Here is an 18407-nt window from a genome sequence, read left to right as displayed (position 1 = left end):
AGCGGTGTATAAGTGCTATTGCTGTTGCTATCTCTGTCCTTTCTTTCCAGGACTGTCCAGCAGTGAACTAGCCCAAACAGTCAACTTTTTACAAACAACGGAGGAAGAAAGTCCCTACAGCATTTAAAGGCATGAAATGCATTTCAAGGAAGGCAGAGAGGGGAATAAAATGAAGGGATGAAAGGACAGCTATTTTAGTTTAGCTCGGTAAAGCAGCCCTCCCGGCGCCGCCAAGAACAAAAAGACAGCTACGTGGAGTCTTTCTCTCCTACAATGCAACACAACCGGCCCCTGGTAGAGACCTTCCATGAGAACCCTCTGCAGCCCCCACCCTGATTCTCGGGCCAACGTTAACGTTCCGTGTCTGACATTCACACGCACACACACACATCCTGCATTTCAGGCAAACATTTTTTAAAGCACAACTTCGGAAAGACAACAACTACGCCCGGCTACTTCGAGGCGGGGGGGGGGGGGAAAGGCACGCAAGGCCGGGCCGGATCGGACCGGGCTGGTGGAGCTGCAGGCGACAACGGCGGCATTGCTCAGCCGGGGCCTTTCGTCACTCACCCAAGTGAGCAAGCTCTCCCCGAGCTCGGCCCGCTCCAGACTCTCGACGTTGAACATGGTTCAGGGCGGGTGGGCGGGCGGGCGGCGGGATTCCCCCTTCCAGCGGTGGGCAGCCGAGCTTTTAACAGGCGCCTTCCGGTGACACCTCCGCCTTGTCGCCGTCGCGTTTCTTTCTTCTCCCCCCCAACCCAGGCCGGCACACAGCCGCGCCGGGCCGGGCAGGGCAGCTGTAACGCAGACACGTCACCGAGGTCCCTTCGGGATCCGCCCGCTCCGTTCGGCTCCGGCCCGCACCGCGCATGCGCGCGTCGGGAAAGGAAAAAAAAAAAAAGCGCTGGCTCGGCCCAGTCACGCTGAGGGCGAAGGGGGCGGAGCGAAGCCGGGTTGGCTGGAGCGCGTCGCTGTCTCTGCTGGGGGCCGACAGGCCTTCGCGGGTGCCCGTCGGGGACTGAGGTACTCAGGCTGTGGGGGGGGGGCAGGAGCCTATACCGAGGGTTGACCCACGGGTAGCTGCCCTCGTTGCGTGTCCGCCGCTGGAGCCGCGGTTTTTCTGCAGCGTATTCAAATTCGGCTTTCCCTGCCCGCAGGTTTCCTCTCGGTTCTCCTCCTTGCAGAAAGCTGCCTGCGAAGTCCCGCCCGTTTGCAGAAATGACCAAGTTGCGAAGATGGGTCTTAAGGGAAGCCCGCGCGGTATCGGCGGGGGAGGGGGCTACCTTGGGGTTCCCTTTCCGCCCCCCCCTTTTTTCCCCCCCAAATAGTTATCCGAAGTAACTTCAAGCCCAGGAAGAAGAGCGGTCGTGATATCGGCCCCGCGTGCAGGGTGGAAGGCTATTCCTAAAGTCTAATAGTAGAATCTAAACTGTCTGGAGGGTTGTAACAATAGCTGGGGATGGGAAATGCTCCTTTGGTTAAGGTTTGGGGAGAACTCCGACTTGAAAGGGGAATATGATCTGTGTATTTTCCTTAGGTTTGTACAAAACCAGGCTTGCACGGTTACAGTAATACAGACGGAAACCAGAAAAATGGGTTAACTCCATACGCAGTGATTAACTTAAATCAGAAATAAGTATATCGGGTGAACGCAGTCCTGGTATATTCATTCTTTAGTGTAACTCCTTGGCTACTGCAAAGTGTGTCTGGAAATGCAGGAGTTTTGAGCCTGGGGACTTCCGCCTGCAACTTTGTGTAATTAAGTTGTGTGCCCTGCTCTACCTCAAGAGGTTGACTTTCATTTCCATACATAAATATATATGATTTTTCTACGTTTTTCTTACGCCAATCCAGTGTTTTGGCTTCAACTGGCAGAATTCTTTAGCCAGCATGCTGGCTGGGGAATTTTGGGAGTTGAAGTCCACACATCTTAAAAATTGCTAAGATTGAGAAACACTCTGCTAATTTTTAAAGCTAATTTTATGTAGATGGTAGCTGCTTCACCTAGGCAAAAGCCATTTTAGTAAAAGAAATTGCAATGAAAAAAAAATCAAGTTGCAGTCCATGAAGAAAGAAAACTAATTGGATTTTTTTTGCATTTTTTTTCTACAGAAGTGAGGATGGGGCTTATTGTGTTAGCAGATTCACAACATCAAGATAGCCAAGTGTTATTTCTTTGTGTTCTCTTTTTGAAGTCAAAGTGATGTATGTTAGAGTGCGAACATTTTGTAAACATACTGTAATAATGGAAGCTCTTCAGTTAGCCAGAATAAATAGTACCTGTGAATAGATATGGAATGGTAGGATGACTCTGGGTTCATTGGTGTTCTTAGGTTTGGGATATTGACAGGTTTAATCCTCAGCTACAAAAATTGCAACTACATTTTTTCGATAGTTTAATGTATCAAAGTAAACTCCACAGAAAAAAACGTATCTCATAATTAATTTCCCTTAAGACATTACAGAATTTTTTGGAATTTTGGCATTGCTGCAATAGTTCTCACCATTTCCATGGCAGTTTTCCTTTCAAACTGGCTTATTATAGTTTACTCGGGGTGAATGGCAGTAAACTTTTAAGTGTCAAGCACCAACACCAAAGAATAAAATAATTATAGAATATTGTACTTTAACTATTCTAGAGAAGTTTTAAGTTTCTTTAAAGGAAAATAATCTTTTTTTTTTAATTTTGGAATCTTACCCATAAGGGCCGCCTTATAAATGGCAACAAAACATAGTTATTTTTCTACCCATACAGCATCTTCAGATTGTTGGCTGGTGACTCTGTTCAAAATGACTTAGTGCCTCCTTGGAAGAACAGAGCCAGATATGCACCAGCAGATCCTGCAAAATTGATAGGACACTCTGGCTCTGTTATCTGGAATAAGTGTGATTTTGTTTAGTTCTGAGGAAGTGGACAGGGTTCTCAGTGCTATTATCTCAGCCCCTGTATATTAGCTCCATATACCTCCTAGTTAGTTAATCTTCCTGGATAATGATATGTAGCTGAGTCCAGGCGGTGCTGCATTTATCACTGAGAGATGTGGTAGTCTCCTTTCTCAAGAAGCCATCAATGGATCAAGTGTTTCATTCTATCGCCAACTTTTTAGAAAAGGCTGTAGCTTCAGAGGGTCGTGTTGTAGGTAGATTATCTGGACCCTTTCCATTCAGGTTTCAGGTCCAGGTATGGGAACAACAGAGCATGATCATGATGACTTCTAGTGGGAATGAGATGGGGGTGATGCCAATGTGGTCCTCTACTTAATTTTATTTAGCTCTCAGCCTTACTTCTGGTAAGACCTTGATTTGAATTCAACTGATAATTACATGGAGATACCCAAATAATTTTCTTAGCAACAATATGAACATGATTTATTATTTATGTCTTTTGATTTTTTTTAAAAAAAAATTCCTGGTTCAATAACAAGAAAGATAGGACAGGTGCTTTAATGTAGAGTTTTCACGTACTGCTAGAATACTAACATGGTTATATTTATGTGTGACAGACTTGTGATAAAATAGTTTCTATTCTACCTATAGAATAGTTCCACTGTAAGCCATGAAGTATGGAGCAGAACATCCAGTGTCTCATATTTTATATACAGTTTAAAATATGGGGGTCCTAAATTTGTTGACTTAGGTTGTGGGAAATGTTGTCTAATCAAAATCACTATTGTCCATTCATTCTTAGAGTACCATAATAAAGCAAAGGCAGATTTTTATTTTTTTGTAACTAGAGTACACCTAGTCCTCGACTTACAACAATTCATTTAGTGACCATTCAAAGTTACAACGGCACTGTAAAAAGTGACTTATGATCGTTTTTCACAGTACGAGCTTTCCAGCATCCCCATGATCATGTGATCAAAATTCAGATGCTTGGCAACTGGTTCATACTTACGACCGTTGCTGTGTCCCAAGGTCATGCGATCCCCTTTTGCAACCTTTTGGCAAGCAGAGTCAATGGGGAAGTCAGATTCACTTAGCAGATAGGTTACTAACTTATCTACTGCAGTAATTCACTTAACAACTGATGCAAGGAAGGTCGTAAAATGGGGCAAAATTCACTTAACAAATGTCTTACTTGACAATAGAAATTTTGGGCTCAATTATGGTTGTAAGTTGAGGACTACTTGTTACATACCTTTACTAATATCTATGAGGATTGCAGGAAGGTTTTTCAGTGCAGAAAGCCTATTTTCAGATGCATGGAAAGATGTAATCATTTGTGAAAATGTATCTGTTCCCCCATTTCTGATCTATATTAGAGACAGCAAAAGAAGGTTATCATGTCTGCCAGTGTGTGAGGCTTCATGGAAGCAGAAGCAAAATCAAAGGAATGCACCAATCACTTTCCCTAGCTCAACTCTCGCAATAAAACTGTAATGAGAGCACAATTGGCTGGTCTTGTTGTCAGGCCAGCACATTTTTATGCCAGCATATTTATATCTACCAGTTCAGGGATTCAAGAACTGCACATTAGCGCAAATCTATTTCAAAATAGATTGGATGAAGGTTAAAGATTCAAATGGGAGCAGGCTGTATAGCTACTATATTGTTGTAATCATGAGAACAGGAATTCAACTACATATTTTAAAGTTCTATTTTTTCCCCCAAATTAATTAAACTTCATTTTAGTACTTTTCACTACAGGTAGTCCTCGTCTTATAACAGTTCATTTAGTGACCATTCAAAGTTACAATGGCATTGAAAAATGTGACTTATGACTGTTTTTCGCAGTTACAATCTTTGCAGCATCCCCATGATCGTGTGATCATATTTATGACCATTGCTGAGTCCCAGAGTCATGCAATCATCTTTTGCGACCTTCTGACAAGCAAAGTCAATGGGGAAGCCAGATTCATTTAACAATCGGGTTATTGACTTATCAGCTGCAGGGATTCACTTAACAACTGTGGAAAGGTCATAAAATGAGGCAAAACTCACTTAACAAATGTCTCACTTAACAAGAGAAATTTTGGGCTCAATTGTCGTAAGTTGAGGACTACCTTTATTTCATTCCTGTCTTATTTGTGAATAGATGTGATATATAATTTCTTCTCTTGATATTTTTACACCCTCATGTTTTATTCCATGTGAAGATAGATTTCTTTATATCTCTGTTTCTGGAAATGAGTTAATGTAGGATAAATGCTATGCTAAAATAAGAAGTTAAGAAATAGCCTCAAAATATCTCTTTTTCCCAAGGCAGAATTCAGAGGTTTCAAACTCCAGCATCTGAAACATTTCGTTTGATTCTGAAGATGACACAGTGATGAGTCTTCTCATTTCCAGCTGAGGTAAAAAGAGTGGGCATTTGATCTAAAAATATCATTGTATTAAAGCAAGGATTTCCCTTTTTGGCATTTGCACAGAGGCTTTCTGAGAAGTTACATATTAATCTCTGCATGAATTGGCTTTTTATCTAAATGCTATTTTGTCTTTTCTTTAACCTTAAGGTCTCAGTGCTGTCAGATAGTTTTACAGTTGCACATATTCTGGAGATTAGAGGAAGACAGATTGAAGCACGGTGGAAGATTGCAGAAATAGAGAGCAATAATAGTTTGGGCAAGACTAGTTGGTTGATTCTTCTCCTGTTCTTTTAATTACATATTTTTATTGCATCATTCTACTGCACTTCTTTGAAAAAAATGCATCAAAATGAATATCCACATTTTGGTGACTGTTTTTGAACTATGCGAGTCATTTGGCTTTTTAGCTAAAGACTGATAGAGTCAAAGTAGGGGTGGCTTTTTCGTGTAATTAACAGCACATTAAATTCTAAGCATAGACAGACAGGAAATTGCTATTGCTTAATGGTAGAGAAGAGTCGTTCTGTTCATCGATTTTAATTTCCATACTCCAGGGTCAAACTCTTGTATTGAAAAATCTCTTAAGAATAGGTGAGGACAGCTTGGATCAGCTTCCAAGGAAGAGCTGCTTTTTAAAAAAGTCTTTTTTAACTTGTGGAGACTTGAAATGTGGAGAGGAAACCCAGAACGTGTTAACTCTGGTTTAGTTTACCAGAAAGAAGATTCCACTGGTTCTTAATTTCTAGAAATTGAGATTTTAATCTGTGTAAAATATAATCCATCAAAATCTAAGTACAATCTCATCTTAAAATGTATCAATGTATCATGGTCTTGTTGGGCTGTTTGGAAGAAAATACACTTTGTATATATTTTGAGGCAAACATATATTACTGCTACTTATCCCTATTTAAGTATACTGCATGTTTTCTCACTGCCTAGCTTTAGGTTATTCAGTTATTTGATTATTATTTATTGGAAGTACTTTTAGTCATTGGAATCTAAACACCTTTAAAAATAAAAATATCACCAGTGCAATAATAAATTCACAACTTATAAGAAAATAAAGCAATAACCCATTTAACATCCTGAAAAATATAAAACCATTAATCTGTTAGCAAGCCAAGGACATTATATTTCATAATGTCATAATAATAGTGCCATCATTAGTGCTATGTGCACTTTCTCATCAAACTGAAACCCAGAATGTTCTTGTTTTAAAATACAAATCTTGGGAGTGGAATCTGCCTTTAGTACATGTCTAATATATATTTGTCTTATTATGCATCTGTGACTTTCCCTTTCTACTTTCTGGGATCATTTTCATTCAAGGACATCTTATTCCTACTTCCCACTGGACTGTGATAGTCCAGGAAATCAGAATGGAATGGCCAGCCAGGAATCTGAAGTTCAAAGACTGGTACTAGATAGCGATTCGATGATAGAAGGAATAAGTGACCAGGTTTTGCTGGCGATAGTGCTTAGCATCACATTCCTAGTTGCACTGACATACATGCTATTAAGGTAAGACGAAGTACAATGTTGATAGCACTACAAGATTTTGCTGTTGTTGAAGTATGTCAATTTTACTCATTTCTTGTAAATTAAATTATTTGGAATAGTAGTTTAGGTAATTGGTTACACATTCTGGGGGCAACATCCAGAAGCGATCTGCTGATCAATATGCTTTCAAGTTGGTGAGATTTGGTTCAAACAAGCTGTAATGTTCATTGAAGTTAGACTGCTTTCTTTTCATCTTACTTATCATAGAGGCTATTTAAAATAAATTTTGATTAACCTCCCAGCCCCACATGTAGATTCTAATCGTATGCAATATAATTAAAAGAAATTGGAAAGAAAGTAGAGAAAGTATTACTATAATGTAAAGCTTAAACAGAACTCAGATTTGAATCACATAGTTACTATGCTGACTAATTCTTAAATTAACCAGTTCAGAATATTGAATAGAATTATGAGGCTCCTCTCATGTGTGGGATTTCTTTACTTGTTTTATTGTGGATGTTGTAGCTTTTAAAGTTGGATCTGCATGTTTGCCTCCAAATGATATTTATATGATCAGTGATGAAATACAATGAAAAGCATGCTCAGCCAAGGATTTCGTTATGCAAAGGAAAAATAAGGCATTGTCACTTTTATCTTAAGCACAAAAGGTTATTAAACACTTTTAATGTTTTAGTATATTTATTTTACACCTTGATTAATATTATCTTTGGAGATTTCATTCTATAGTTCAGATAAATGTAGCAGCTCTTAAAATAACAGCATGCAAAGATTAGAGACCCTTAGAATTCTAAACACGATGAATTTATATTGTTCTGTCTGATTCCATTTTTGAATGTTTTATTAATAGTATTTCTTCTCTTAACAGAGATGGGCAATCTGATATTCATCCAGAAAACCAAGAGCTAGTGAGGGCAGTTAGACAACAAATACAGTCGGAACAGGTAGATATACATTTATGCACAATTCTTTTTAATATATATCAATTATATCTCAGAACATTTCTCAGGCAATCGCCAAATATAGAAACATTTGAGCTTGATAGGGTTTGGATACCGTAGTTCTTTTTCCTAAAAATAAACTTGATTATATAATTTCAAAATTAGATGTTGATGTGGATTTTCAGGAATATATATTTAAAATGTTTATTAAAGAAGCAAAGCTTTAGGGACTCCGTAGGGACCTAAAACTTTAACCACAATTTGAAAGCTTGGATCTTTTTTGTTATAAAAGTATGCTGCAGCTATTCTGAGTTGAAACAGATAAGAATTATAAATAAACCCTGTTATCTCCCTCTTAATCATGGCCATCAAAGAGCAATCCAAACAGAAAAGTTCTAAGAAATTTCAAAATGAGATTTTATCTTATCCAAATATTTGTTGAGAATGAGCTGTCCTGTATCTGTGGCGTACTATTGTATGATCTTATTTCTTCCTTCCTTTATTATTTATCAAAGAAAGCATACCAGTCTGAGATTTCTTTCTTGTAATTATGCCAATCTAACTATTTTGCAGCTTGTTACAAATAAAATAATTTGTTCTGCTTGAATTAATTATATCTCTCTCTTTTTTCCCCCCAGGAAAATATAGTTGGTGACAGGCAACATTTCTATACTGATTTGTCCTGCCCAGTGTGTTTACAACAGGCTACATTTCCCATTGAAACAAATTGTGGACATCTTTTCTGTGGTATGCAAAAATAAAAATAAAATCTGAATAATTTCTTACATTCCTAGAAATGGGAAGAGTTGCTGAGGAAATATGCAAAATAATGCTGTTTTTGGAAATGGATTGGCCATAAAGAAGTGAAAAATTCTATTTTAATTATTTCAGCTGATCTTCTCCTGCTGTTACATGTTTTATATACTGTATATCAGTCAGTCAGTCAGTCATGACTTTTAAAATGTATAAAGTGGATGGCTATTACATGGCATTTTTTTGTCCATTTATACCAGGCATGTCAAACTGCCGGCCTACAGGCTGGATGCATCACGACAAAACTGGAAAACCAGAAAAAGTTGCGAGTTTGACATGCCTGATTTATACCTTTAAGTTCTATTTCTTTGGACTAGATTTGCAGCAACTCGTATAATGCAAGTTTCATTAACTGATACAGGGATTGCTAGTATTTGGGCAAAGAATTCATATAATGCATATTTCAGTGATGTTCATAAGCAGTCCTTTCTTCTGAGATTCAGTGTCTTAAACTGGCAAATAATTTTTTACTAATTTATCAGTGAACCTCTGTTTGTTTTTAAGTGAGGTACTGACTCACATTCAGGTACAGGTACTCCTCAACTTACAACCATAATTGAGCCGAAATTTTCTGTTGATAAGCAAAACAGTTGTTATGTTGTTTCTTGCCACTGTTGTTAAGTGAATGTAACGGAAGTTAAGTTAGTAACAGGATTGTCAGGTGAATTTGGCTTCCCCATTGATTTCACTTGTTGGAACGTCACAAAAGGTGATCACAGGACCCCAGGACTCTGCGACCGTCATAAATACACGCTAGTTGCTAAGCATCCAAATTTTGATCACATCACCACGGGACCACTGCAACAGTTGTAAGTGTGAAAAATGGTTATAAGTCATTTTTTTCAGTACCCTTGTAACTTCAAACAGTCACTAAACAAATGGTTGTAGATCAAGGACTACTTGTATTTAGAGTTTTAAGAAATTAATACGTTATTTTCTTTAGGTTCCTGCATTATTGCGTATTGGAGATGCGGATCATGGCTAGGTGCGATACACTGCCCTATCTGCAGACAAACGGTAATAATATGAATATTTTGATGTAAAATTCTAGCTCTTAATATTATAAATGTTGTTTTATGCTTTATTCTAAGTATAAATGGAAACTTAGGAAGTTTAGCTCCTAAGCTTTTTTTTAAACTGTGATTTTAAATACATTTGGTGTACTATGTCTTTTGCTTTCCTTGTCATCTTTAACATTGGCTTTTAATATATTTAAAGAATGATACAATCTAGAGTATAATAACATTTTCTGTAGAATCTAAAGCAGGATTTTATATTACGAATTTCACAAGATAAAAGTAAGGTACATTTTATAGAAAAATAACTAAACATTCCATAGCACCAACATAGATTACTTGAGAGAAACATTTTCATGGATTAGAGTTAAAGTAGTTACACATTACTATCAAATATCTGTAATGTTCCCGCAGATAAGAAATAATCTTCCTTTAATCTTCCTTCCTGCAACTATTCAGATAAAAGTTTATAGAGTGCTTAGTTTCCTGACTTTCTGAACTTTTTACTGAACACTAATTTGGCAAGTGCTTCAACACAGAACAGATGTGTAGGTTTTCAAATCTCATTTGGATTACTCCAATTTATATAGAGGACTTCAAAATGGTTGAGAAAGTTCCGAATTCAAAATAAGGCAACTGGAATTTCGTATAGGTCAGGGGTAGGCAACCTTGGCTCTTTTATGATTTGTGGACTTCAACTATGCTGGCTCAGGAATTCTGGGAGTTGAAGTCCACAAGTCATAAAAGAGCCAAGGTTGCGTACCCCTGATATAGGTCTAACAAGCATTGCCGTAATATGTCAATATTTTATCATCTGCACTGTTGCCAGTCCATTTTTACTTTTTAATGTCTTAAGTGGTTTGGGGTCAGATTAACCACTGGATCACCTTTCACGTTTATTTGCTTAGACTGTAAGATTACCACCTGAGGCCTTTTCTCAAGTTATCGCAAGAATGAAATATCCACCAGGCTTACTTTGTATTTTGGTCTCTTGGTTTTTTAAAAATCCTTATTTCTCTTCTCCAGATCTTTGGAAATTGTGTCCATTAAATGCACTCCCTCTGTATGTTTTTATGTTTTTATTCTGCGTTTTAGCCTCTCTAGTTATTTCCTTATACTTTCTTAATCTATTTCTATTCCTTTCTGAACATCACAGTTGTTAAAATAGTTTTGAAGTGTAATAAGTAACCACCTGAATTTCTGTGATCCTAATAATATGCTATAGATTGTAAGAAAGACCTGGCAGGAATACCTCTGCATTCTTCCCAAAACTTTTTGCTTGACAAATTACTCTTAAATATACAAGTAATCCTCAACTGGGAACCAGAATTTCCATTGCTTAACAAGGCTGTTGTTAAGTAAACCGTGCCTGATTTTATGACCTTTTTTGTCATGGTAGTTAAACTAATCACTGCAGTTGCTCAGCGAGTTTGAATTCCCTCATTGACTTTGCTTGTTGAAAGCAGTCTGGGAAGAATCACAGATAATGATCACGTGACTCTAGGATGCTACAATCATCGTAAATACATGCCAGTTGTCAGGTGGCCGAATTTTGATCCCATGGCCATGGGGTTGCTGCGGTAGTTATAAGTCCGTGAACTGCTTGTGAGCCATTTTTTTCAGTGCCATTGTAACTTCAGACAGTAGCTAAACGAATGGTTGTAAGACGAGGACTACCCATAAACCCTTTTAAATATATATCTACTATGTAAGAAAGGGAAGGTGGATTCTGCATGAGGATATTGAATGGCTGTTTTTTTAATTCAGGTAACTTTATTTTTACCACTCTTTGATGAGGGACAAGAGGATGCCGCCCAGGTGCTTCATGACGTTAATGATTACAATAGGAGATTCTCGGGACAGCCAAGATCGGTATGTATGGGGTTAGAACGATTAAAATAATATGCCCAGTGTTCTATTTATTATGACAAATGCTGCATTTTCCTGTGTGAGTTGGACAAGTCCAAGCTATCTTCCCAGCTTGGGGAAGTGAAGCTGGGGTAGTAAGAGCAAGTGGAAAGATAATTTCAGTATTTTTTTTAACAATAGCCATGGCTATTGTTTCCTAGCTGACTTCTAAGGTAAAGGCCACTTCCTCATTCTGTCTCAGAAGTAAAGAATGGATGGGAATTGTGCCCATGTTTTTCAGTACCCATCTCCTTCTCCAGTTCACATTGCAATAGAGCGGCATTATTGAAGGAGCAGTCTTCGTCTTGCTTTCAGAATCCCATGTCACTCAGAAGAGGGACTTTAAAAGTTTTAAGTAAATCAGATAGATTTGTGGAACCATAAATAAGATAAAGAATCACCATGAGTAGCAACATTCTTAGTATGCAGTTAGGATTAAAAATATGAGCTTTGCTAGAAAAATACAAACTTCTGAAATCTAAGGAAGTCTAGCAGAATAATTTTTAACTCCCCCCCCAAAACTTTAGCAATTTTGCCTTTCTGCTATCTCAGCAATACAATGTTTTAACCATACAATATCTCTTCCTGGGTAATACTATCCATATTATAATAATTTATATCACGGAGATGTGACCAGTGGTTTCACTTGTTCTTTACTCATAGGTTTTTGTAGCAATGTGCAACCTGCATTGCCAAGCAGGTTTGCTCAAAAACTACTAACGTAGTTAGAAGAGAGAGCTATGAGCAAAATGATCTCTAGTCCAAATCTCATGCAGTCCATGAATTCGTTAGGGAACCTTTGACAAGCTACTGTCAGGCAAGCTCCCTCTGATATTGAACAATTATGATGCCAGTCTTTCTTATTTAATGAAGCTGTGCAGATCATTTGTGGAGGCACTGTTTACACCAAATTTATTTTTTATTAGTTTATTAATTAAATTAATTTGCCTCCCATCTCGTTTTGAAGCAAACTCTGGGCGTCTTTCATTATAAGAACATTAAAATCATTAGAAATAAATATTCCTAATCCAATAAAATGACAATATGCTTTGCATATTCTATATTCATATGAATATGCTACCTTGAAGTATGAAGGTGAGTAAGTCTCCTTGATAGTGGTCCTAGCAGAAGCATTTTCTGCATGTACATGCATGGAGAGACAATCTTAAATAATCAGCTCAAAGCTTTGGGAAGAAGGATGTGACTACCTTGATACTTCAAGGAATGGCTTTGTGGGAGACTTCCTGTGACTAAAGCTCTCCTCAGAAGATTTTGCACAACCATGTTATTTCTATGTTTTGCTGGTTTTATTAGCTTGTCTAACTTTGCATGTCTTTTATTAAGAGTTTCCATGCATTTTTTTTATTGAGGTTGGGTTATTATTGACCACTATAGATAATTCAGTTAAAGGTCCTGGGGAAAGAAATTTAGCTCTCTCTAAAGCATGGGTGGGAAACTGTGTCCATTTTATGACTTGTGGACTTCAACTCCCAGAATTCCTAAGCCAGCCATGTTGGCTCAGGAATTCTGGCAGTTGAAGTCCATAACTCATAAAGGGACCATAGTTCCTCACCTCTGCCCCTAAAGTGATCCAATTTGATTGCACATTAAAAGCCTCAGCTCTGATCTGTTAAATGCTCCTGTGGCAAATTACATCTTGCACATAAGACAAACAAATTTTGACTATGTATGTCTTGTTTAGATTATGGAAAGGATTATGGATTTACCTACGTTATTGCGTCATGCGTTCAGAGAAATGTTTTCTGTCGGTGGTCTCTTCTGGATGTTCCGCATCAGAATATTCCTTTGTCTCCTGGGGGCTTTGTTATATCTTGCATCACCGTTGGATTTTCTACCCGAAGCTTTGTTTGGAATATTAGGATTTTTAGATGATTTTTTTGTGGTGTTTCTGCTACTCGTATATATATCTATCATGTACCGAGAATTTGTAACACAGAGACTGAACAGATGAAGACAAACGTCAGGAATTAACATTAAGGTGCGTTAAGTGAATTAACTGTTTTGAGAAAAATATCTAGACACAATTTTGGTTATTAAATAGCCTTTGTTTGGTCATCTTATGCAATCAAAAACACATCTTTACTTCAAACATGAGCCAGCATAAGATAACATGAGATTATAAAAATAGATTACGCAAGGGTGAGGAATTAATGTCATGGTGATTAAGGAACTGGAAAATTGGTGTGCGATATTAAAAAGGTGTAACCCATGCTTATATATGTTTACAGCAGATGAATGAGTAAATGCCATTTAAGCCACCAGCTGTGACAAAAGGGAATTTGTCTTGGAATATTTTATTTGATTTAGCTGGATATGTGCTTAAAACATTGTTCAATGTATAATCTCATATTCAATGTAAAGTTTCAAAAACAGCTTTAGGTTGTGGGTAAACAGGTAAGGGGAATTTAATTTTAAATACAATTGTTTAGAATGTCTACCTATGCCGGAAGTGCTCAAGCAGTGCAGTTATTAAATAAGCACAAGCAGTGCAGGTATTAAATAATCATAATATTGCATCAGCAGAGTAAGTACAGTGTTGTAACTATGTACAATTATGTATTGTCTCAATATAATTTTTCCCTATGGAATTGCACTGTCCACTATGGAGAGAATGCTGTTTTCTCCATAACTAATGATTGTATGTAGTAAGGTTTTGCATTACAATATCCAACATATTTTTTTTAACAGTAGAAGATAGCCTAGCCTAACATGAAGATAGATTAGGCAAAAGTTTAAGTTTAAATTGTAATTGGCCTCTTTAATCAGGTGAAATACTAAATGACATATTTAATTGCTGATAGAGCCTCTAGCCAAAATCTAAAACTGAATTTTATAGAAAATATACTTGAAATGACATGGGGACCAGAGATATATGGTTATATCATATAACCATAGTTTATATGAAAAGTATATAAACATCTTATAGAGTAAACCTCATTAAACATTGTAGGCCTTCTCAATAAGCACATGTAATTTCAGACTACAAGTCTTCTCAAGTTACATTTCAAAGTGGTCCTAAAACATTATGAACTGCCTTGTTTAAAGCCATGCATTTTCTCTTGAAGAAAGAGAAAATGACTTAACAAATCTACAACGCTGGAAAAACTATAACCTTCCATATGATGTGAACTGTAACTTCCAGCTTTCCTTGTTATTTGTAGTCCTGGTTTGGACTAATGGAATATCATAACTATAAGTTCTCCATCCTGCTTACACTATTTCATTTCATATCCCAACTGGAAATATACTAACCTTTGAAGAACATGCACTGTCTCCTTAGACATATGCAGAATAGTGTCTTTACTATATATTAAAAAAATGAGAATAGGCATTTAAGTGCTTGGATTGTAAAGGGTGCTATACATAGTACAACATTTAATCTCCAAAAATATAGTTATTGAGAGTTGAGCTATATGTGGAATGTGCTTAACCCCTTAAGCATCCATGAAATAAATTATTTAGGTCTTGCTTTTTAGCAAATGCCTGCAGAGATTGGAAGTTTTGTTGTACGTTAATAAATATAATATTTTTTAAAAAAAGACGTTGCAGACCAGACCAGACCATTTCTGGTCTGAATTCTCTATGGCAGTGTTGTTATTATGAAGACTTACATTATCTTAAAATTATTATTAGCCAGATTTTTATTATTTTTATTTATATCCCACCTTTGTTTTTATAAATAACTCAAGGCAGTGAATATATCTAATACCTCCACAACACTCTAACATTTTATTTTATTCCCATTTAAAACTGAATTTTGAATACTGCTTTAATGTTGAATATTGACTAATTTTAAACATTTAAATGCCAATACAGTTCTAAATTATGATTAATGGGGGGTATAATTCCATGTCAGAGAGGAGCCAATGTTTAAGTCTTATTTCCAGTTAGAGGAGAGGAAACATTATATGCATTAACATTGACTTTAAAAAATCCAAGGCTTTTAATTTGATGAAATTGTTGCCAAAGAAATCTCCCATTATTAACAAGCTTAATTGATACAACGAAATTTTTCTTCATAGACTCTAGATGAAGTCTGGATTTGAAACGCCATTTTGATTTTTGCTTCCATTTCTATGCAGGGGTTCCAAGTGCCAATTTCAACAAATGAATATGTTGGAATGTACATGTTGAGTACATTTGAGTAGTATTTTTTGTAAAATGAATGTGTCTCTCTTGTTATCTTCTCAAAATGCTGAATGTGACCACGGTCTAATTTTTCTTGAAAAATGTGGAACCATTTTCATTGTTATTTCTATAAACATATGTCTTAAATTTTCAAAGTTATATCTGGAGAACATGTTTGAATGCATCTGCTGCAAACTAAAGCTTATAGCAACTTGTTCTATCCATATTTGAACTGTAGAAAAGGGAACATGATACCATAATTTAGAAAAAGAAACTACTTTTTTACTAACCCTCATAATACTTCACTCACTCCTTTGTCCTCAGTAGCATCTCGACACGGTTTCTTGGTTAACTCAGGTAAAATTCTAGCACGATGTGAATTTTGAAGGAAGTGAATTTGGCAAGTACCAAACCTGTGTGTGGAGGGCAGGAAAGGTAGAGTCATAATTTATGAAACATAGAATCTTGATCATGTATATATGTTTACAAAGAGGAGTTATCGTCAGTCTTATTTTAAAGGTCTTCGTGTGATATAAGTGCAGAATCAAAACAATTAGGTACTTATTGCTTTCTGTTTTTAGTTTCATTTTTGGTGAAATTGAGGTATTATACTGAACAAAATAGCTATAAGATAATTACAAAGAGCTTTAATACTCTATTTTTTTCTGTACCGACAATGGAGAAAAAGCTCCGATACGTCGCACGACGTCACATGACATCGTGAGTTTGACATGTCTGCTTTAAGAAGTCAGTTCAGATAGGCATCATGCTTTCCAATTGCTGACTGTTTAGAACTTTTTTCTGGGATTTTTTCTAAAAAAAATTTTTCGTCTCATGCACACAGCATAGGTTAGCCCTTCTCAGCCTAGTTCCTTCCAGATTTTGGCAGGGGCTGAGGAAGATAAAGAATAAGCCTTCCCATTATCTTTTTTCTTAGCTTCTACCCACCCTCCAATGTACACCCAGATTGAATCTATAGAAAGAATGTTTCTGTTTACATTGACTGTTAATATATAGTTAACTAAACCACTCACCTATTCTTTTTTAAGAATTTGGCAAAAACTATCATAATGCCTCTAATGTAGTTGTAATATAGACATAATCACACCATTTTGCATTACCTCAGATGAGTACAGTTGCTTTTGTTGTGCAAGGTGAAAAATAACTAGATTTGGTTGTAATTTTATTGTGCAAGGTGAAAAATAACTAGATTTGGTTGTAATTCATCAAGAAAAACTTCCTCTGTCAAATCTTTGATATAGAGCATGAATAATCTAATCTCGTTTTACATGCTGCCTACATATTTAGATGGGTACCACCATATACATATTGCACTAATTTCTAAAAGGAATTGAGATTCCTTATACAAAGGGGATTCAATCACCAGTTTACATGCAGTAATCGAATGTCACATTCAAAGTTAGTTTTACATTATGTATTTGATTTAGAACTGTTTTTTGTTTCCTTTTTAAAAATATTACCTGTTGAGGCTTAGTTTTCAGGATGGATTGTACATTTTATGGCTCTGAAATCTTAGTGTTATTGTTATTGTTGTTGTTTGGCATTGTTACATTAATCAAGAGACCATAATGTTATTGCAGAGTAGTAGAATTTACCAGCTCTGTTGTAGGATATACTTGCATGTTTCCCAAGGTGCGCCACAACAGGGCGAGCTTGCTTTGCACCAGAAAGAAAGACAAGCAGCTTGTCATGGTTCCGAAAGATGAAACTCTTCAAAGAACTTTGAGGCATTGTTTACCTTAAAGAACCTTTATTCGAGCAGCATAGCTTCGGCACGTACGTAGTCCAAGCTAAAATCTGACTTCCCCTCCCTACAGCACATAGATCAAAGCACAATTCCCTCCTACAGCTAATAGTCATAAATCACATTCTCCAATTAGTTTGAAATGCTGGCTTTCTGCCCAGTTCTTTATCCGCCATGCCTTATCAGCTCTTATTACAATATTGTATGTCTAACTAACTCCCATCACATTCCTCCCCCTCCCCCAGCATCATCTAATTCTAAGAGTAAAGTATAAGAAAGAAAAAGGCTGCATCTCCATATGTTGTCAAAGCAAGAACATCTAATGTTAGCAGCGTTGACACAGCTCTTCCTGCAGTGTCATCCAAGAACTTCTCCCTTCCCCAGAGTCGCCTTGTAAATGGGCGCTGCAACCGGGAAGGTTCAGAGCCATCAGGAATTTGATTGCCTGAACAGAGCACCAACTCATCTCACCAAAGTGGTACCTACTGTGTTTCCCAGTCTTACATATTTTTTAAACCAAAAGACACATTATGGCTTATTTTGGGGGATGTCTTATTTTGCAGCCACCCGCCCACTCCGTCCCATCGTCTGGTTGCTCATGGCTACAACGGGGCAGGAGACCACAAGGCGCGCCGCTGCCACTGCCATGAGGAACAGCAGAATTCCCCCGGGACAGCCTGGCCGGTGCCAGCTGCGTGCTATTGAACCCTAAGTGCCCAGACAGGCTTAAAGGAGACGTGTGCTGCCTCGGAGCTGCCTCACGCAGCTCTGAGGGGGAAGCAGTGGTGGCAGCGGAGCACTCCACTCGTCACCTGGCCTGCCCCGTTGCGGCCACCATCCCACCCTGGAGCCTTCGCCTCCTTACCAGCCCGAGCCTCCGGTCTGGGTGCTTATGATTAAAGAACGTGCAGCTAGCGCCATCCCTGGGAGATTCTGCCATTATTATTACTACTACTGCTGCTGGGCCATGCCCCGCCCCGCTGCTGCC

General features: G+C 37.6%; 1 protein-coding gene across 2 annotated transcripts; it reads left to right on the top strand.

The window, feature by feature from the left end:
• The first annotated feature begins 950 nt into the window (after positions 1 to 950).
• LOC107294847 (E3 ubiquitin-protein ligase RNF170) lies at positions 951 to 15810 on the top strand. Of its 2 annotated transcripts, none has more exons than XM_015824114.1 (8): positions 951 to 1023; positions 5210 to 5297; positions 6639 to 6830; positions 7696 to 7771; positions 8407 to 8515; positions 9525 to 9598; positions 11365 to 11469; positions 13208 to 15810. In XM_015824114.1, the coding sequence occupies exons 3-8, from the start codon at positions 6694 to 6696 to the stop codon at positions 13475 to 13477; spliced, it is 771 nt and encodes a 256-aa protein (XP_015679600.1). In that variant the 5' UTR covers positions 951 to 1023; positions 5210 to 5297; positions 6639 to 6693; the 3' UTR covers positions 13478 to 15810. The 2 variants fall into 2 exon arrangements, with proteins under 2 accessions (XP_015679600.1, XP_015679599.1); XM_015824113.1 differs by having other exon boundaries at positions 5206 to 5297.
• The last annotated feature ends 2597 nt before the right edge of the window (positions 15811 to 18407 follow it).

Source organism: Protobothrops mucrosquamatus, unplaced genomic scaffold (assembly GCF_001527695.2).
Source record: "Protobothrops mucrosquamatus isolate PMUCROS unplaced genomic scaffold, P.Mucros_1.0 scaffold2126, whole genome shotgun sequence".
NCBI classification, from domain to species: domain Eukaryota; kingdom Metazoa; phylum Chordata; class Lepidosauria; order Squamata; family Viperidae; genus Protobothrops; species Protobothrops mucrosquamatus.
Note: the sequence above shows the minus strand (reverse complement) of the source record. Positions and strands in the feature narration are given on the sequence as shown.